Consider the following 22,387-nt stretch of genomic DNA (forward strand, 5'->3'; position numbering starts at 1 on the left):
GTACATTCAACCCATAACCCTACGAGGCAGGCAGGGCAAGGATGAGCATCCTCAGATAGTAGGAAGGCAGAGCACAGAGAGGTTATGGGGTCTCATGGTCTCATGGCTAGTGCGTGGCAGGACCCAGGACCTCAGCTCACAGTCCTGTGCTTTGATTTGCTGCACCCCTAGGTCGCTATTATTTCCATGGATTATTTGGCTCTATTTGTGATCTAGTATATGCTAATTATACTTCCATATATTTTTCAGATTTCATATTTATCATCTATTTTCACATATTTAAGTTGATTTTATCTTTCTGGGACAGGGAAGAGCCCTATAGATACTTAAGTTGGTGCAAAATGATACTTTATCAGTCAAATTCTGTTCAAGATGTAGACAGGTGTATGATGTACAAAGGGGTCAATGTTTGGAGTCCTGGATTCCATGGCTGATGTGCGGGGACAGTAGAGGTCTGGCTCACCCCTGGATCTCCAGGGCTAAGAATCTTGCCTGACACACGGTAGGCCATCCCTAAATATTTGCTGAATGAATGAACAAACAATTCTGGAAATAGTGTGTCCAGTTACTTTTGTTTGGTAATCTTGACTATATAAAGTTTATTTTTTTAAAGCTAGCATCATCTTATTCACCATGTGAATGCAAAATACCACGATGAGCTACGGCCATCCCTATGTGAATTACACTGAAGATGCCAGGAAATTACTAACAGGAGCCTCAAAATTGGTCGCATTAACTCCCATCCCCAGAAAATTCATTCCTAAGGGTTTATTTCAATGAAATATCTCCCTTGGGACTGGAGGCCTCTCCCCCACTCTAGGAAATAAAATGCATACGGCAGTAAGGGAGCTCAGGGCTTTTCATCTTCCCTAGCCATTAAAATGCAAATTGGGGGAGGAGGGAGACCTGCAGGCAGATCTCCCCGGGCCCAGCCTGGCGGCCTCAGTACTCACATCCATCAGCTGTCCGCACTTCCATGTGCACCAAGTCCGCCTCTTTATCCAATCCGGACACCGACCTGGGGAAGGAAAGGAGAGTCAGAAGCTCAGTGACCGTGAGGATGGCAGACAACAAAGTGGGGAACCATTCAGGGTTATTACTCAGAAAGCCACTTTCTCAAGATGGCCTGTCTTGCACTGTGGGGACCCACAGAATATGGCGACTTGCAGCCCCTGAAGGGTGGCTCTCTCTAGCAGCTGTCACCTATAATGGTCACAACTCATGTGTCTTGGAGCAGTGTCACGGAGTCAGTAACTCTCCAAAAAACATAAAGGAGCACAGAGTAATGTACTCCATAGTAAAGCTGGTCGAAACCTCTGTCCTCAACCCTTCCCCACCTCATACCTTCCACTTCCCCAGTCTTGTCACACCCGGTTATTTCCACCACTTCCTTCCCCTCTGCCCTCCCACTTGGGGTGTGCTACTCCCACGTTCTGCCCCTGGGGAAGGTGGTTTAGCCTCCGTTCTGGCTATCTGCTTCCAGACACTCCTACCCTCCTGAGTTTGGACCTATCTGCCCTTCCTTACCTCTGCCTTGTGAACAATAAATGGTGACAAACATTCAAAATCTGGTCTAACAGGGACACAATTCTGGTGATAGGAGTGGGAAACTTTAAAGGTTGATGGTCAATAGTCAGAAAAAGGAAGGCTGAGAATCCTGACGAACTAATTCCTGTGGGCCTCCAACCTCCCACACATAAAGCCTAGTCAGCTACCTCCTGCATGAGATATCCAGGCCAGAGTAAGTCCCAGAAAGTCAGCTAAAAAAGGCAGCACAGACACTAAAACATTCACGCACTAAAGACATCACATAATCCACCCTCTCCAGCAAGCTTGGACTCACAGTAGTTTTACTTTTAAATTTCATTCTAAGATTGGCTTTCTGGTTTTACAGTCCTCAATAGGGAAGAGGCAGCAAGTTAGAAAGAAAAAGGAGAATTTAAAACAACGAGAATCAAGGTACCCAGATAGCAAGACAAATTGAAAACTTATGAAAAACAGACCGAAGAACTCAAAACCCAATCTTCTACATCATAAATCTACTACACTTCTTCTGATGCTGGGGCCATAGCTGTATAGCACGGTTCAGTATCTGACATCTCTGCTGAGGGGCTGAATGCAGAGAACAGGAAGCAGGAGGCTAATGATATCAGTTTACTCTAAGAAAATAGGGTTGCAAATGACCTATGTTAGGAAAAATGAAATGATTTTTATTTGTTAATGATTATTGTCTTGAATGGCTAAATTTCAGTTGCTTTAAAAGTTCATTTATGTAAAATACTTCTTTCCCCAAAAAATACTGAATAAAAGAAGTTTTACTCTAACGCTGTATTTTTTCCCAGTGATCACTGATACACTATCTTTTCATTTTTCCTCACCTCATCTGATGCCTAAGGTAAGGAGAACAGGTATCATTAGTTATATTTGACTGAAAGGGAAAGTGTGGCACAGAGAAATGGATATGTACCTAAGACGACACGGGGACTTAGGCCAGAACTAGAGAGACTGACTGACTGACTGAGACTTGTCCATCGAGAGCAGCTCCCAGCCTTCTTGGCTCTTTTCCCCTCTGCTTGCAATGTCCTTTAGATGCAACTCTCTCCCTGCCCCTTTCCTTCTCCAGCTACCTCTCCCCTTTCCTTCAATGCTCAGTGGGTCTCATCCCTCCAGCAGCCTATCCGTCCCTCATCTCACTGAAGAACCTTTATCTGCTTCCACCTAACCTTGGTGGTTCTCAAACTTGGCTGCTCACGAGAGCCACCGGGTGAGCTGTGAAACACCCAGATGCCTGGGCCCCTCCCCAAACCAATGAAATCAAAACCTTTGGGATAAGCTCAAGGCATCCGCATTTTTTTTGTTGTTGTTTTGTTTGTTATTTTTTGTTTTTGTGGTACGTGGGCCTCTCACTGCTGTGGCCTCACCCATTGCGGAGCACAGGCTCCGGACGCGCAGGCTCAGTGGCCATGGCTCATGGGCCCAGCCGCTCTGCGGCATGTGGGATCCTCCTGGACCAGGGAACAAACCCGTGTCCCCTGCATCGGCAGGTGGACTCTCAACCACTGCACCAACAGGGAAGCCCCGCATTTTTTTTTAATTTAAATTTATTTTATTTATTTATTATTTTGGCTGCATTGGGTCTTTGTTGCTGTGCACGGGCTTTCTCTAGTTGTGGCAAGCGGGAGCTACTCTTCGTTGCGGTGCACGGGCTTCTCTTGTTGCGGAGCATGGACTCTAGGCGCGCAGGCTTCAGGAGTTGTGGCTCGCGGGCTGTGGAGTGCAGGCTCAGTAGTTGCGGTGCACGGGCTTAGTTGCTCTGTGGCATGTGCGATTTTCCTGGACCAGGGCTCGAGCCCGTGTTCCCCTGCATTGGCAGGCGGATTCTTAACCACTGCGCCACCAGGGAAGCCCTGGCATCCATAATCTTGAGAGCTCCCAGGTTATTTCCATGCACAGCCAAGTCTTAGAACCACTGCTTTGCATGACTCAATCACGTCGCATGTAATTGCACTTCCGTGAATTCTGTACTTGGATATAAACTTCAAAGAAGTAGGATTCTGTCTATTTATCTTTGAATCCTTGGCACCTAAGTGCCTAGTATATATTAGGTGCTACTGATATATTTACTGAATTAATGAACAATCCAATCTGCCCATGACAATGACAAAATTCCGATGTGAAACTCACTTGAGGTCAGACACACAGAAGGGACTATATGGACACCTCTGTTCCACAGCCTCCCTGCTTCTTTATAAGCAAGTTGGTATTCTTAGAACTAGGGGCCTCTCAGGTATTATTCTTCTATCCTCCCCCAAGGTCAATGGCAGGGTAGGATGGTCAGAACTGGAACCATAATGACAGTCTAACTACGGGCATCAAGCACCATGTTCTTTAACAAAAGAAAAGTCCTTGCCTCTTAGGAGCTTGAAACAAGGCAAACACCACCAATAAAACAAGCACAGAAACTGCTCCTTCATCCAGGATTGCTCACTCCTTTCCACCTATCTAAATCTTACACACGTTTTAAGGTTAAAACCAAGAATCAGGTCCTCCTGGAAGTCTTCCTTGATTACTCTAGCTCTCCCACCTTTGAACTGCTAGAGAATTCAGAATCAAGACTGAACATCCTCCAGCACTTGTATTGTTATTAAGTTGTGTGTTTGTTTCTCTGGAGTCGGTCTTGGCTCCTGAGAGCGGACACCTCTGGTCATGGTTGCCTTAGCACCCCTACAACCCTTCCATCCTTTGCAGGACTGTTCTACCCAACTCACGCCATGTGCTTTGTCCAGGGTGGTCAATCACAGGAGCCCATCCCTCTGATGCCCCAGGATGGCACATGATCCAGCGTGATCATGAGACATCTTGGCTGTGGTGGTCAGAACATGCCAGGACAGTTTAGAGGACTTCCTCAGGATTTCTCTAACTGAGCTGGCAGGAAAAAACTGCCTTTCCTCTCTGATCATCAAGTCAGAACTCTTGGGAGAAATGTTCCCTGATAGGAAGAATCGGTCTAAAGGAGCAATGTAGCTACACATAGAAAAAGAAAAGAGAGTTGACATTGGGACAGGTAGTTTAACAGAGAGACGGGGCTACAAAGGGTGATAGGAAGATAGTGGGCAAGACAGAGATGAGATAGACACACAGGAAAGAGAGAGACAGACAGACAGAGATTCAGAAAGAAACGGACAGGGTAGGCCAAAATGGCAACACAGGAGACCCCTGAGCTCCCTTCCTCCCATGGATACACCAAATGTACACGTGGATGTAAATTCCCTCTGAAAGAGATCCAGAAACTAGTTGAGTAACTTCTACACATCAGATGAATGAGAAAATACTCACATCGAAAAGGCTAAGGGTAGAAAAGGCTAAGACACACTCTCACCATAAACCCCACCCCTGGCACACGACCACACAGTTGGAAGTGAACCATCAACTCTCATGTTATCCCTGAGGAGCAAAGGGTTTGGAGCCTCCATCTAGCATTCCAAATTTTAAGGGTTGCAACAGAGGGACGGACCCCGAAACACCTGACTCTAAAAGCCAGCGGGGCTTGTGTCCCCAAGACGATAGCAAACAAAGACGCAATTCTTAACGGGTGCACGAGCACTGATGCAGCTGTTGCCCCAGGGCTGAGTGCAGAGGGAGCAGGCAGAATCACCCATCTCCCCGTCTTTCCCTGCAAGGTTATCTGAATACTATAACAGCTGCTGCCTGAGGGCCCGTCTTCTAATTTAGCAGGCTTCTAGAGACTGCATGTGAATCTCCCCAGAGACAGAGAAAGCCAACAAATACCCCTCCCGCCTTCTGCCTCCGGTCCTCCCCAAGTTGCCAGTATCTCCCTGGAAGGAGCTCATACATGACTGCACCCCAGCTTTTAGGGCCGCCACCTATGCGATGGGTCCCCAGATTTCCTGGCTTTGACAGCCAGTGGAGCTGCCATTCATGAGTCCCATGGAACTGTAACAAACAAAGAAGCAGTTCTTAACAATCTAGCTCCCTGAGGTTCAGCACAGACGGAGCAGACAAAAAAACGCCCAGCTCCCCATCTTTCCCTGATAAAGGTTTTTATGTGGATACTTTAAAAGCTGGGGCTTCCGTGGTGGCGCAGTGGTTGAGAGTCCGCCTGCCGATGCAGGGGACACGGGTTCGTGCCCCGGTCTGGGAAGATCCCACATGCCGCGGAGCGGCTGGGCCCGTGAGCCATGGCCGCTGAGCCTGCGCGTCCGGAGCCTGTGCTCCACAGCGGGAGAGGCCACAGCAGTGAGAGGCCCGCGTACCGCCAAAAAAAAAAAAAAAAGCTGCCACTGCCACCTGGGGCTTCTAACTTAGCAGGCACCTCAGGGCTGTGGTCCTCCTCAAAGACTGATGAAGGTTGCAGACACTCCTCCCATCTTCTCCTTCCAGGCCACTCCAATAATAAAACCAAGTCACCAGTGTCTCCCTGAAAAGAGGCTGTATACATATCTGGCACCCCAGCTCTTGTGACAACTTCATGAAGGATGAGCCCCTGAAACACCTGGCTCTAATAACCAATGGGCCTTACATTCGAGAGGCACAAGGACTGCAACAAACAAACAGTTATTATGGGCACAGGAGCACACCCACCCCTGCAGCTATATACCAACAGGAAGCACAGAGGGAGCAGGCAAAAATGCCATTGCCTTGTTTCTCCCTGGAAGGGGCTTAATTACATACTTTCTTAGCTGCTGCCTGAGGGTCCAGCTTCTCATCAGCCTGCATCTAGCTGCTGACTGCACTGCTCCCCCCGATCACTGATAGGTCTTGGCACACCCTTAACTACTGGGAGCCACTAAGGACAAAGAAGGAGGCTCGGACAATCACAAAAGTTTGAGAGACAACTATGAGCTCGGTCAAGCTGATCAATGAGGTTCAGCTCCTACAGGAGATCACTCTGTCAAGACTGGGAGACGCATCTTGTGCTGATCCATCTAATGCTCAGAGACCAACACAGACTCAAGAAAAATGAAGGAACAGACAAATATGTTACAAACAAAAGGACAAGAAAAATGTCTAGAAACATATCTTAATAAAATGGAGGTAAGCTATTTATCTGGTAGGGTGTTCAAAGCAACTGTCACAAAGATGCCTACCAGCGTCAGGAGAGCAATGCATGAAGACAGAGAGAATTTCAACAAAGAGACAGAACTATGAAAAAGTACCAAACGGAAATCACAGAACTGAAGAAGAAAATAATTGAACTGAAAATTCAATACAGGGGGTCAACAAAAGATAGATGAGTTGAAAGAAAGAATCAGTGAAGTCTAAGACAGGGAAGTGGAATTCATACAACTAGAGGTGCAAAAATGAAAAAAGAAAAAAAAGAGTGAAGATCGCTTAAGGGACTTATGGGACAACATCAAGTAGACTAATGTTCTCATTACAGGGGTCCAAGAAGGAGAAAAGAGAAAGGGATAGAAAACTTAATTGAGGAAATAATGGCTGAAAACTTCCCTAACTGGGGGAACGTAACAGACAGGCAGAACCAGGAAACATAGAAAGTTCCAGATAAGATGAATCTGAAAAGGACTCTACACAGATACATTGTAATTAATGTATATGACCAAACAGTATAATTAATGTATATGACCAAAAGCTAAATACGAAGAGAGAATCACAAGAACAGAAAGAGAAAAACAATTTGTTACATACAAGGGAACTCCCATAAGACTATCAGCATACTCTTCAGCAAAAACTTAGCAGGCCAGAGGGGAGTGGGATGATATATTAAAAGTACTGAAGGAAAAAAACAAAGAAAAAAACCCGCCAACCAAGAACACTCTACCCAGCAAAGCTGTCTTTCAGAATTGATAGAAAGATAAAGAGTTTTCTAGACAAATAAACACTCTAGGAGGTCATTACCACTAGATCAGCTTTACAAGAAATGTTAAACGGAGTTTTTCCAGCTGAAATTAAATAACACTAATTAATAATAGAAAAATATACGAAAGCATGAAATTCACTGGTAAAGGTAAAAATACAGTTACTTTCGGAATATGCTGTTATTCTAATGGTGGTGGGTAAATCATTGATAAGTCTACTACGAAGGTTAAAAGACAAAAATATTAAAGTTATAACAACATTAATTTGTTAATGAACACACAATGTAAATGATGCAAATTGTGACATCAAAACATAAAATGCAAAAGGGGGGGTGCTTTTGCATGTGTTTGAAGCTGTTAGCACAGACTGTTATAAAGAGAAGAAGTTTTATCTAAGCCTCACATTAACCACCAACCAAAAGCATACAGTAGGTACGCAAAAGAAAAAGGAATCCAAACTTTCCACTACAGAAAATCATCAAATCACAGAGGAAAAGAGCAAGAGCTGAAGCAAGGAAAAACGGAATTACAGAGCAAGAGAACATTTAACAAAATGGTAATGGTAAGTCTGACCATCAATAATTACTTCAAATGTCAAAAGACTAAATTCCCCAAACAAAAGACAAAGGATAGCTGAATGAATAAAGAAAACAAGACCTAACTATATGTACCTCCAAAAGACTCACTTCAGCATTAAAAAAAACACACAGATTGAAAGTGAAGAAATTGAAAAATATATTGCAGGCACATGGAAAGAAAAGCAGAAGAAGCTATTCTTATATCAGATGAAATAGACTTTAAGCCAAAAATTGTAAGAGACAAAGAAGGTCATTATATAATAAGAAAGGGGGCAATTCATCAAGAGGATATATTATTTGAAATATTTATGCCAATACAGGAGAACCTAAATATATAAAGCAAGTATTAAAAGATCTGAAGGAAGAAATAGCAATACAATAATGTCAGGGGACTTCAATACCCCACTTTTACCAGTGGATGGATTGTTCAGACAGAAAGTCAAGAAGGAAACATTGGATTTAAGCTACACTTTAGACCATACGGACCTAATAGACATACAGTAGTCCCCCCCTCTTATCCTCTTATCCTTTCATTTTCTGTGATTTGAGTAACTGGAGGTCAATGTGCTCCAAAAATATTAAATGAAAAATTCCAGAAATAAACAATTTGTAAGTTTTAAATTGCATGCTGTATGAATAGCATGATGAAACACTGCCCTCGCTCCATCCCACCTTGGAAGTGAATCATCCCTTTGTCCAGCACACCTCGCCCATTACTCACTTAGTAGCTGTCTTGGTTACCAAAGTGATTGTCAAGGCATCACAGTACTTGTGTTCAAATAACCCTTTTGTTAGTTAATAATGGCCCTAAAGTGCAAGAGTAGTGATGTTGGCGATTCAAACATGCCAAAGAAAAGCCATAAAATTCTTCCTTTAAGTGAAAAGGCGAAAGGTTTCAATTTAATAAAGGAAAGAAAAAAAATGATATGCTGAGGTTCCTAAGATCTACAGGAAGAATGAAGCTTCTATTTATGAAACTTTGAGGAAGGAAAAAAGAAATTCATGCTGGTTTTGCTGTTGCACTTCAAACTGCAAAAGTGATGGCCACAGCGCATGGTAAATGCTTAGTTAAGATGGGAAAGGCATTACATTTGTACCATAGGATCTTTTGAGAGAAAGAAACCACATCCACACAACTTTTATTACAGTATTTGTTACAATTGTTCTGTTTTATTATCAGTTATTGTTGTTAATCTCTTACTGTGTATAATTTATAAATTAAACTTTATCATAGGTATGTATGCATAGGAGCAAAACATATTATAGAGGGGGTTCGGTACTATCCATGGTTTCAGGCATCTACCGGGAGTCTTAAAATGCATCCCCCATGGAAAAGGGGGAACTACTGTATATAGAACATTGTATCCAACAGCAGCAAAATCACATTCTTCTCAAGTGCACATGGAACATTCCACAGGATAGATCATATGTCAGGACTCAAAAAAGTCTGAATAAATGTAAAACGATGAGATCATATCAAGCATCTTTTTCCAACCACAACGGTATGAAACTAGAAAGCAATTACAAGAAGAAAAGAGGAAATTCACGAATATATGGAGATGAAACAACATGCTCCTAAACGGCCAATAAATCAAGGAAGAAATCAAAAGAGGAACCAAAAAATATCTTGAGACAAATGAAAATGGAAGCGCAACATAGCAAATCTTACAGGATGCATCAGAGACAGTCTAAGATGGAAATGCATGGCAATAAATGCCTACATTAAGAGAAGAAAGACCTCAAAATAAACAATCTAACTTTACACCTAGAGAAACTAACAAAAAAAGACTAAACTCACCCTAAAATTATTAGAAGGAAGTTAATAACAAAGATCAGAGCAGAAATGAAAGAAACTAAGGCTAAAAAGACAATAGAAAAGATCAGTGAAACTAAGAGCTGTTTTTAAGTTAACCAAAATAGACTAATCTTTAGCTAGATTTACCAAGAAAAAGAAAGACTCAAATAAATAAAATTATAAATGAAAGAAGAGACATTATAACTGACACCACAAAAATGCAAAGGCTTATAAGAGACACTATGAACGGTTATAAGACAACATATTGGACAACACAGAAAAAATGGATAAATTCCTAGAAACATACAATCTACCAAGACTGAATCATGAAGAAACAGAAAATCTGAACAGACCAGTTGCTAGTAAGAAGATTGAATCGATAATCAAAAACCTCCCAACAAAGAAAAGTTCAGGGCCAGATGGCTTCACTAGTGACTTTTAACAATCATTTAAAGAAGAACTAATACCAGTCTTTCACAAACTCTTCCAAAAAGTTAGAAGAGGAAGAAATACTTCCAAACCCATTTTACAAGGCCAGTGTTACCCTAATACCAAAGCCAGTAAAGGATACTACAAGAAAATTACAGATGATGCAAAGCTCCTCAACAAATGATTTAGCAAACTGAATTCAACAGTAGAGATCTTCCTCAACTCACGATGGGTTTATGTTCTGATGGACCCATGGAAAGTTGCAAATATCAAATTGAAATGCATTTAATACGCCTAAGCTACTGAATATCACAGCTTAGCCTAGCCTACCTTAAATGTGCTCAGAACACTTACATTAGCCTACAGGTGATCAAAATCATCTAACACAAAGCCTATCTTATAATGAAGTGTTTAATATCTCATTTAATTTATTGAATGCTGTACTGAAAATGTAAAACAGAATGGTTAAATGGGTATAGAATGGTTGTAAGTGTATTGGTTGTTTATCCTATTGGTTCTGTTTCTCTGGAGAGCCTTGATTAATACAACTTGTTTCTTAGTCCCGCTCCAACTTTGCAGCCCGTTTATCCACATAAGCCCATAACGCACCTTTGTGAGTGTGTCTGCAATATTTATCTGCTTAGACCATCAACTACAAAAAGAATGAGTCTTATTAACATACAACCCATCAGACAGTGAGCTTCCTAAGGACAGAGACTTTAATTATTTTTCTCCAATATTTTCTACCACACACAACTCAGGACTAGGCATACCTTCAGACTAAATGATAAGGATAAGAGATTTGTACTTCAAAGCTGCTCTGTCCCTGGATCCAGAGGGAAAGAGATTAAGTTGCTCAGCTGGCCAGAGGTGGAGCAAAAGATGTTGGGTGCTGAGGGTAAGGAGAATACCCGTGCCCTTGTCTAGCTCACAGAGGAACGCCACTGCCCACTTTCTGCAGTACTGCTGGCATTAGCCTAGAGGTTCTCAACAAGGGCACTGTTGACATTTTGGACCAGATAATTCTTTATTGTGGGGGCTGCCCTATGCACTGTGGGATATTCAGCAGCAGCCCTGGGCTCTACTGGATGCAGTAGCATCCCTGCAGTTCTGACAACCAAAACTGTCTCCAGACGTTGCCTACTATCCCCTGGGGGCAAAACTGCCCCCAGTTGAGAACCACTGCCTTACCTGGACACACTTAGCTGATACCTGAACTCTGTGGCTTCCCTGCTAACAAGGCAGCAAATATAAGCAGGCGGAGATCTCACGTCCTCACCTATAGCCCTAACGCTGCTGAGATGCCCACGAGCTCCAACTATTCTGGACCACACCATCTCACCAGAAAACTATCTGACACTTGCCAGGTGGAAGCAGTCAGGTCCCTAATCTTAAAGCCCCACGATGTCCCCACTTCTAAAAACCTAATGAATGGAGAGTGCACACAGGTACAGCAAGCGAAGAAATACAATAAATATGCAGACATTTAGCGATTTGTTTGTTGTTATTGTGGGGGCGAAGCTGCAGGGCGTATACTTGTGGAAATGTTTGGAAAAGCGCACGTGGTAATAATGATAAGTGTCAATGGATACTGGGACCATTCACATGCCAGCTATTGTGTTTGGTGTTTTAATTCATTATCTTAATTAGTCCTCAAGGTACCATTCATCTAATTTTCATCTTCAGTAAAATGGGGATAATAAGAAAGATTAAGTTACATACCTCAAGTCACACGATAATAATTCACAGATATTGAGAGTACTTTATGTCAGGCACTATTTTAAATGGAAATGCTGATCTCATTTAATCCACATATCAATCCTATGAGTCTGGAATCATTCTTTTTCCATATTTTAAAAGGGCCCAACTAGGCATTGAAAGCTTAAGTAACTTGGCCGAGAAAGTCCACAGGTAGGAAGCAGCAAAACTAGGGCTTGAACCAGACAGGTGGCCTTGAGTCAGGAGCTTAACCTCCCCTGTAAGCTGACTCTTCCAGCTGTTGCGAGGAGAGACAGGCTTTGAACCCAGTCATTTCTCCCAGAGTTGAGGATCATAGCCATGGTGCCCCATTGCCTGCTCTCCCCATACATGTAACTCCATCAGCATTGTAGGAAATATAAAGGTGTCGTGTATACATATTCTACATCTCAGAAAATTTTGGTTCTATTTTACATGAACTGGAAGTCACTCATACTGGTGATAATAAGAAGAAAATGTTGGGAATAGAAAAAGGATGTCGGGCTGATGGTAGAAGAGTAGCAGATGGAAATTTTTGCAGAGAACCTTAAGAAAGACAAATACAGTTGAGGAAAGGAAAACTGGGGACTTGGGCTTGACTCCCTTTTAGGTCTCTGAGGATGGAACGAGCCGAGACATGTATAAGAGGGACTGTGAAACTGTCATGAGTCTATGGGAGGGGATGAGAGGCATGTCTGCTCAGATATGCCAAGCAGGTTAGTAAGCGCCCCTGACACCTCTTCCATCTCTAGCAGCCAAGTTCCTTCACATTTCCAGGACCAAAATGGGGCCAGGGTGGACCAGAGGATGAGAAACAATATCTAGTGCAGAACCAGCCGTGGCACAGATCAAGCTCCCTGTGCTTAATGTTTGCAACAAAGGAAAAATGAATTTGCAAGCATCCCACTGAAATCACAGGAAAGGAACCTCCCTGAAAGTTTCTAGAAAGTATCAGATGGTAAAAAGAAATTGTATCAGTATATGTTATTACTAATGCAAAATGAAAACAAATCATGGATAGTGCCTTTCTTTGGTAATGTTGTATTCCTGGTTTTAATTAAGTGACTATAAAACAAAATTTAATAGAACAAAACAGAGTTAAAGTGTCAATAACAGATATGAATCTATGAAAGGCTGTATGAGTATTTTTAAATTCCTCAGTAGTGAATTCTTCTACCACAAGTTTCTTCTGAAACCTAACACCCATGATTGGAAAACAACGAATCTTTTCCAGTGGAGAACTAGGATCAAACGTTGTGCAAACTCCCCATCACATTTGCCCACATACGCCAATAAGGACTTTTAGTTTCCACATCTGTAAAATGGGACTATAATAATACCTGCTTCATAGAGTCAGGGGGGTCAAACGAGCTAAGCAGTAAATACTTAGAACAGTGCCTGACACACAGAAAGCATTTTTTACCTTTTAGCTATTATTATTTTTCATTTGAGGGACAGTATGAACTAGTCTGCTTTCCTGCCTGCCTTCTTCCCTCCCCTGTAACTTCCTCCTACATTTGTTAAGTGCCTAATATAGTCACAGCATTGTTCTACGCACTGGATAAGAAAAGTTCTGCTACCAAGGAGCTCAGTTCAGGCACCTTTCTCACTCTCCAGACTGGTTTATCTCACAAATCCTGGGAACCCACCCTTGATAAGGGCTCCTGTAAGGCCCCATTCTCTCCTCTCCAGTGGATAAATCATTACACTGGATTGCAAGTGCTTTTTTTTTTTTTTTTGCGTAGGGGACACAATCCTTGACCTCACCAGCTTTTGCTGGTCTTTTTTTTTTGATTTATCATCTTTTAATTTTAATTATTTTCAGTTTATTATTATGGTTCTGGAAGTCAGAAGTGCAAAATCAGTCTCACTGGGCTAAAGGTGAGGTGTCAACAGGACTGGGTTGCTTTCTAGAGGTCCCAGGGGAGAATCCATTCCCCTGTCTTTTTCAGCTTCTAGACACCACCAGCACTCTGGCTCATGGCCTCATTTTTCCATCTTCAAAGCCAACAACACTGGGCTGAGATTTTTGTATGTTGCCATCTCACTGGTCCTCTTGCTGGTTCTTATACCAACATTTCTTTCACAGTGAATAACAGACCATCAATAAATACGTGTCAAATGAATGATTACAACACTTTCATTCAGGCATACAAACTTCCTAAAGCCCTGAGTAAGCCTTCAGCTCACATCTGGGTCTCCAAGAAAACTTTTTTTATGCTCAAAAGCAGGGGTCCACAACCCCTGGGCCTCGGACCAATACTGGTCCACAGCCTGTGCCTGAACTATGCCCACACCGCCCCCATCCGTGGAAAAATTGTCTTCCACGAAACCGGTCCCTGGTGCCAAAAACGGTTAGGGACTGCTGCTCAAAAGAGATCTCACTTTCCGGTCTATGTTCCAGATCATTTTTATCATGCAGATTGCTCAACTGGTGAGAAAAGGGGGGGGGGGAATCTATGCAGACCTGAATAGTGTGTGAAGTGGTTTCCTCCTGGGGATATTTCATTTCATAACAATTACCAAGCTCGGCACCAGCACACAAGAATCATGTGAAAGTCTGAGAGGAAGGAGAGCGATTATTCTCCAAAACTGAGAGCCTTCCTGAGTTCTGAGCAAGGACCAAGGACGCAGGAAACACAAGGACAGAAGGAGCCATGGCCAAGCCTCCAAGGAAGAAACTGAAATTGGCTCTTGGAACAGCGCGCTCACAGATGTTATGACAGACGTACCTGGAAAAGGTCAAGCAGCTTTCAAACTTATTTTCCAGCAACCAAACCCTCTGTTCAAACATGGTCTCCAAGTCCTATCACGTGTAACAGGTCAAACAGGAACTTATCAGAAACCAGGAACGGCTCACTCAGACACAACAGCGCCCAAGAGAGCTGGACGCGGCAACTGTGAAACACCGTGATCTCTTTCTACCCCTTCATTTAGTAGATCAGAAAACTGAGCTTCACACAACTGTCCAAAGACACACAGCTAGCTTGTGTCTAGAAGCCAGTTCTGAACTTCAGGCCAGCCTCTTCGTAGCACACATGCCTGCCATGAGGAAGTGGTGGGGCTAAACTGCTGTGTGCTTTTCTCTCCTTGTGGATGTGAATCCCAGAGCAAAACCTTCCCCAGAAATAAGAAAACTGGACATTGGGGTACGCATGAGAGAGGTAATGAGGGTAAAACACTGTTGAAGTCAAAGGACAATTGCTTGACAAACCGATTCGCTAGACTGTTAAATTTCAAAATAATTTTATCTCAACATGTTTCTCCAATTCACACCACAAACATTCTCCCCCTTGATGTCTTGGCTCAAACTGCCCCTCCACCTGGAATACTCCTTCTGTCCCAGTCTGCATATTCCCTGCTTATGGCCCAGCTCAATACTACTTTCCATGAAAGCTTCCTGACCCTGGCTGGACATTATAATCCCATGGGGACCTTTCTAAAAATACTGAATGCCAATTCACAGATCCCAATTCCATAAATTCTGATTTCATTGCTCTGGAGCAATAATCCCCTCACATTTTTTTTTTTTGGTGGTACGCGGGCCTCTCACTGTTGTGGCCTTTCCCGTTGCGGAGCACAGGCTCTGGACGCGCAGGCTCAGTGGCCATGGCTCATGGGCCCAGCCGCTCCGTGGCATGTGGGATCCTCCCGGACCGGGGCACGAACCCGTGTCCCCTGCACCCCTCAACCACTGTGCCACCAGGGAAGCCCCCCGCTCACATTTTATTTGCATCAGAATCTTTTTGTTAAAACACAGATGCTGGGCTCTACCCTCAGAGTTTTGGATTTGGGGGGGTCTGGGGTGGGGCTCAAGAATTTGGATTCTTAGCAAACGCGTAAATGGTATGATGATAACAGTCAGGAATCACACTCTGAGAACCACTAGCCTGGAGTATAATCCAGGAATCAATAGCTTTTAGATGCTCCTGGGTGATAAGGATGTGCAGTCAGAGTTGAGAACCACTCATTAGAGCTCGGAAAGCAACCTTCACGAATCAAGCTGAAAAGCCTTTCCTTTTTATGTATCAGTCGGGTAGTTAAGAACGTGAACTCTGGAATCAGACGCTCTCAGTTAGTCTCAGCTGCGTCAGTTACTCACCGTGGGATCACAGGCAATTAACTCAACCTCTCCTTGCTGCATTTTTCTAATCTGCACACTGGGGAGATGATAATAGCACCCTTCTCATTGTTTTTATGAGAACTAAATGAACTAAATGCATATAAACATTTCTAATAGAGAGAGGCTTATATCAACACTTAACTCTACATAATGCTTACTATTATAGCGCTCACATTATATGCAACTAATACTTTTTAAGTGTAACAAATATTTACTGAGCATCTAATGTACCAACAATTTTATTAACTTTTTTTTTGGCTGTGCCATGTGGCATCTTAGTTCCCCAACCAGGGATTGAACCTGAGCCCCCTGCAGTAGCAGCGTGGAGTCCTAACCATTGGACCACCCAGGAATTCCCCTTTTATTATTAATTTAATATGTTATCTCACTTAATCCTTAAACTTTTGAAATTGGTAGCATAATTTTTTTTTCCGATGAGGAAATGAAAATTTTGAGATGTCAAGTTGCCTAATCATTGGTACAGAGTGAGAGAGATGGAGCCTGGATTCAAACATGTTTGTTTTACTCCACCATCAATTATCTGTGTACCTGAATAGTTTTCTCCTTCTTTATTGTAGTGTCTTTAAAGACAGGTTCTAGATGTGATTAAATTATTTTTCCACTAGTGTCTAGAACTGTGCCTTGCTCTGTATTATTAAATATCTGTTGAATAGATGAATACACAAATGAGAGCAGTAACAATCCCAGCAATATGTTTAAGATAAATGTTGAAAATAGCTCTATAAGATGGTGAAACAGACTTCATTCATTCAATTAATCTCTAGGCAATTAAGTAAATAAAGCCTTCATTTTCCATTATTATGCTGTTATTTTCACCATTTATCCTCAAAGCAATATTAGATCTGCCAAATACAGTCATCTGTGATTTTCTTGACAAATGCACGATCATCCTGTGAAAATGCTAGGGCAGTGAAAACTCAGGGATCTTGTCCAGCTTGAATGAACATGGCTTCCGTGTCCTGGCTATTGTAAATAGAGCTGCAATGAGCACTGGGGTACGTGACTCTTTTTGAATTATGATTTTCTCAGGGTATATGCCCAGTAGTGGGGGTGGGAGAGTGAGGGTGGAAGGGAGATGCAAGAGGGAAGAGCTATGGGGATATATGTAAATGTATAGCTGATTCACTTTGTTATACAGCAGCAACTAACACACCATTGTAAAGCAATTATACTCCAATAAAGATGTTAAAAAAAAAATGAACACGGCTCCTCTAGTGGGCATTTTGGGAGCTCTCCTCCTAAATCACAGTAATCTCCGCCTCTGTCAACTGCTGGCTCCTCCCGATCCACAGATTTCTACGTGCAGACCCCCACGTCCGTGTCAGTACCATACGGCTCTGTCCCTTGTCTAAAGCTGATCAGACCAGGGCTAGACCCACAAGCCAAGCTGGGTCAAAGGTATTTGTTTCTGGGGCTTTCGGATTGCTTTGAGAGACTACAGCATGAGACACGGAGCAACTTGCCTTGGACACCTTTACCTGCTCTGCCAGAAAGAAGAGAGAAACAGAGATGGCAGATAGAAAGAAAGCACTCTGTGAGATTCTGGAATAGGGTCCTTGGTGAGATCTAAATGCATTCCTTTTCAGGGATTCTAATCATTGTTTCTCTCTCTCAATACTCCAGCTTAAGCTAGTTACTGTTTCTCGTACCACAGAATCACTACCAACATGCCCCCTGCAAGTTGCTCAGCATGTGCAGGGCCATTTCCTGCCACCTGGATTAGCTACTATCCCTTCAGCACTCTGGTTCTCCCAGCAAATTAAAAGGGCTACTGACTACTATACCCGTGTTTCTCCAACTATGTTCTATGACCCACTAGTGGGTCATAAAATACATCTAGTGGATCACAACCCCTATTATTTTTTTATAAAACAATATGGAATGGAATACAAGATATAAGAGAGCATCTCGTGTGGTCTACTAAGTATTTTTCATGGAACTTTAAGATATATAAAGAGACATAGGTTTATACAGGATCATAAGTATAGCATTTCCTATCAGGGAAGCAGTACTGAAGGAAGAAAGGAAGGAGGGAGGAAGGGGAGAAGAGAGGAACTACATGGTCTAATTTAATCTAATATCTTTCTAAATCCTAGATGGCTAGAATGAAATTCAGCGGTCACATGAACTATTTTCAAGACAAGGCATACACACATCAAGAGGTCACTTGACACTGCTGAGGAGTTTGAACTCAACTGAAGAATCTCAGTGAACCGTAGCCAACACCACACAACATGCTGGCAGTAGCAATTTGAGGCTGAGCTCTGGTCACTGGGGTTTTGTGATTGTGCTAATGTAGTGACAATCCACGAGGCTTTACCTAAATACAGCTGAATAACTGGTCTGCCAGGAACACAGCCAGTAATCCCTCGGCAAGGACTTACTGAGTACCCACTACGTGTCACCGCTTAGGGGACTGCCAGCCAGCCTACCACATGGCCCGTTTGTTTGCTGTATACATGTGGGCTATAGCTTAGCATAGTTCTAGTGAACAAGACCATATCACATGACACACCTTAAAAAAGGTTACTCACAGAAGACCTAATAATCCTATTAAACAGACAAAGTACATTGCCACATTTGTAGAGTGGTTGCAGAGAACCGGCAATGCCCTTGTTCCCAGCCATTAGATTTTGGAACGTCCATTCTCAGACCCTACTACCTATCTCCTTCTCAGGAGATACCTTTAATAGGTATTTATACTTATTAAAGGTACCTTTAATAGGTACCTTTAATAGGTATTTATAAGGTAACACATAAAGGGAACTTCAAAGAACGTGCAGTGTTGTTGGAAAGTTGCAGCGGATCAGATGGGGTTTCACAGAGATGGGAAAACAAGGACCAGGCTAGAATAAGGTGTGGGATTAGAAAGTCAGGAAGGAGAGAGGGATGCTATGGTCCACGGCACGATGGTGCAAACAGGCACGCTGTGGAGGAGAATACTGAACAGCAGTCATAAGAGACCACTCTGGAGACAGAACAAGAAAGAATCTGAAGGCAGTGACAAGCTGCTATGCCAGGAATTATGGACTGGTTCCCACAAACTACAATCTGCAACATTCCCTACATGTTGGTTATACCATGGGACAAATGCTTCTCTTTCCGAAGGTATATTCACTTTATTTCTTTAGAATTTAATTTGTATTAAAACAACCTTTATAAACTGTTTACTTAGAAGAATCTATACTTTTTAAAATGTTGCTTTACCTTTATTTATTTACTTTTGGTCTACGGGATGTGCTTAAATGATCACGGGTTGGAACACGCGTGACCCCCCCCCAGTGGCGGTGCTTTGTGGAGAGACTCTCACTACCTCATTCACTGAGGGCCTGAGCCAATACCCATGGCCACTCAGGAGGGGTGAAATGCAAACTCAGAACAAAGGGAATACCCACTGACCTGTCCCAAACCACCCAACTCTGCCATGTAAGAAGAGACGAGACAGGTGTTTGGCAAGAATTTTCATGAACACTTGGATGCAGAAGGAGCATCTTTCTGTCATCCCCAGGATCGCGCTGCAGGTCTCTTCTGGGCAGATGACCACAGTAACTAAACAGTTCATTCAACTTATTCACACACTGAGCACCGGCTAGGAGTCTGGTACAAAAAGATGATATGGGAGAGAAGATGCCAAAAGGAGTAAGATGAGGTTTCAGCTCCCTCCAGCAGCTCAGACTGATACAGGAAACGGAGGGAGGCAGATGTTTATAAGAAACTGTGGCGCATGCTTTCAGAGTGGAGTATTCTGCACAGAGGGCTGTGACAGCCTGCAAAGCGGTGGGTCTTTAAGTGAGTAGACAGGAGGGGTACCTAGATGAGGCACAGATTGTTCCTGCTGGCCCACCAGTGCAGCCCTTTGGCACCCAAGGCAAGCACTTCCCAACCGTTTCCTGTGTGTCCAGCATGGAGCCCAGCAGTAAATGAGGGTCAGGAGTCAGAGGCAGTGAAGGGGTTGAAAAGCGGCGTAGAACATAATTTGAGAGAGAAATAAGTTAATAAAGGTATAGAGACCAGTTAAAGAAAAACAATTAGGAAGGAAGAAAAGTCTCACTGCCCCACATTTCCCAAGTTGGAGCTCAGGATGGCACAGTTCATGCTCATTGGGGTTGCACTGATCACACTGGATATTATTTTTAACTCGTAATGTGTTATTAGGACAAGAACTTGTCTCTTCTATGTCCAGTGGTTAAGAGAGGAACCAACGTTCAGTCCTAGATTCTAATTCTGGCTTTACGCCTATTAGCTGTGTGACCTCGGGCAAGTTACGTAGCCTCTCTAAACCTCGAAGTCTCTTACAACAGCCGAAACTTCCCCATTTGGTCTTGATGAGGATGAAATGAAACGGCACAAGCACACATTTAGAGAACGTGCCCATTGGGTTCCAGGCATCTTACGGAGCTTGCACAGGCAGACACATGCACAGATGTGCACACACACGTACACTCATTTGAATACCTACTGACCGTGTAGAAAGTGTCTAAGGAAAATCTGCATTGGAGTGTAAGAGAAAGAGCACAGGGCTGGGGCGAAGACTTCAATTCTGGTCACAAGTCTGTTCACTGACCAGCACTGTGGCTTTGAATAGGCCGCTTGAGGCCTCTGGGCACAGTTCCTCTCTCTGCAAATTGCAGGGGTTGCCAGGGCTGTGATCCTCTCTACTGCTGCTCTCTGGCACTGGGTGACTCCACAGCTACAAAGATGGAGACACGTGAGCTGCCTCTTTGCACTGGCAGCTCTTATGCCCCTGATGGTCAGGGCCCTTCCTGCTCCATCCTGCTCTGCCCCCTTCTCTGAGGCGGAGCGGGGTGCCTTTCTAATCAACTAAGTGCATCCGAAGGCAGAGGAACCTCCTACTGGGGAGGTCCCTGAGGTGTCGCTCACCACCGGCAGGGCCCACACCCCGCTGGAGAGGGCTTTTCTGAACAGCCTCGTGCCGCCAGAGCCTGCCTGCCCTGCACCTCCATGGGGACCAGAAGATCAAGCAGGGAGCAGACAAAGCCACTGCTGGGACCAACGAGCTGGAGGGCTCACACTCTCCGGTTTACAAGTTGCTTCCCCTCATCAGCCTCTAACCTCACTGCCTTAGTCCTGGGAGGCAGACATCATTGTTCCCATTCTACAGATGACCAAACTCCAAGCCAAAGTCACTGAAGGTCACCAAGTGGACCTGGTGCTCGCCGTAGGTTCTGCTGACTCCAAGCCCAGAGCTCTCAGTGCTGTGGGCTTTCCCGGCCGCCCTGCACATCGGCCACGAGGCCGTGTGTAATCAGATGCAAGATTATGGGGTACCGATTGGAAGTGCTGGAGGAATTCAGAGAGTTAATTTAAAAAGACAAAGGGCATTAGGGAGACAGCTTGGGAGGATGTTTTGTAGACGTTCTAGAGAAGAAAGAGAAAGGAACCAGGTATACTTATAGACCAAAAATGTGCAGAAGGGGGCGTGCTGCCCGGCAATTTCTCATCAAGTTAACGGATGTTGCCAGTTACTGTGGTAACATTTTTAATTGTATCTTAGCTCCGAAGAAAATGAAAACAGAATTTCTTAGTCTTTGCCTCAGGACTGCTAGGGGCACACATTCTGGTACACTACAGTAGCGTGGACATACCTGCCCAGAGTCTACAAAGACAGCCCACTTCATAGGAAAACCTTACTCACAGCTGTCCCAGACCTAACTGGGGTTGAAAGGAGTAGTTAGAAAAGAGGGTATCTGCTTTATGGGTCCATGTGTATAAATGGGTCCATGGGTATCTGCTTTATGGATTCCTCATTTATACACATGAGGAAACAGGCTGCAATCACGTGGGACCCTCATAAAGAAGGAGGTAACCACAGCATCCCCGATGATAATGTACCAATAACTAGTACATGTGTGCTATCTTTCGGCCCCTGGGATATAATGCATTGTGTGTGTGATCCTATCTAAGCCTCATAGTAATTGGTGTGGCTATTTGAATAATGCCTGCCTCCCCTCTAGACTGTAAGTTTCTTGGAGGGAGGGGGCCTTGCCTGCCTTGCCCACCACGGTGAATCCACTTCCTAGCACAAAGCTAGCACTTAATCACGTAGCTGAACCAATGATCAAAACTCCTAATTGTTGTCTGCATTTCACTAGCCAGGGACTACAGGCTCAGAGGAGCTAGGGACGTGGCTTGTTGAAGACTTCACAGCTAATCAATGGCGGCTCTCGGATTCAAACCCAGGTCAGTTGGACTCGGCCCTGGAGCACATTCTATGATGCACCATGGAGGCCTCCTTTCTCCCCTGGAGAAACAGGGAGGGAGGCAAGAAAATGACCAGCGCATGTTCATCAGCTACAATGTGCCAGGCACCTTATTTCTTTATGTCATTTAATCCTAAGAAGAAACC

At 43.7% G+C, this 22,387-nt stretch overlaps 1 protein-coding gene across 9 annotated transcripts in view; it reads right to left on the reverse strand.

Annotated features, from left to right (window-relative positions):
- Positions 1-22,387, reverse strand: part of SORCS3 (sortilin related VPS10 domain containing receptor 3) — a 742,043-nt gene that overhangs the window by 151,696 nt on the left and 567,960 nt on the right. For all 9 annotated transcript variants that reach the window (XM_079900511.1, XM_079900512.1, XM_079900510.1 and 6 more), the window contains one exon: positions 954-1,018. In XM_079900511.1, the coding sequence (XP_079756637.1) occupies positions 954-1,018 (65 nt within the window). The remainder of the gene's footprint in view (positions 1-953; positions 1,019-22,387) is intronic.

This window comes from Stenella coeruleoalba (assembly GCF_951394435.1).
Source record: "Stenella coeruleoalba genome assembly, chromosome: 16".
Classification (NCBI taxonomy): Eukaryota; Metazoa; Chordata; class Mammalia; order Artiodactyla; family Delphinidae; genus Stenella; species Stenella coeruleoalba.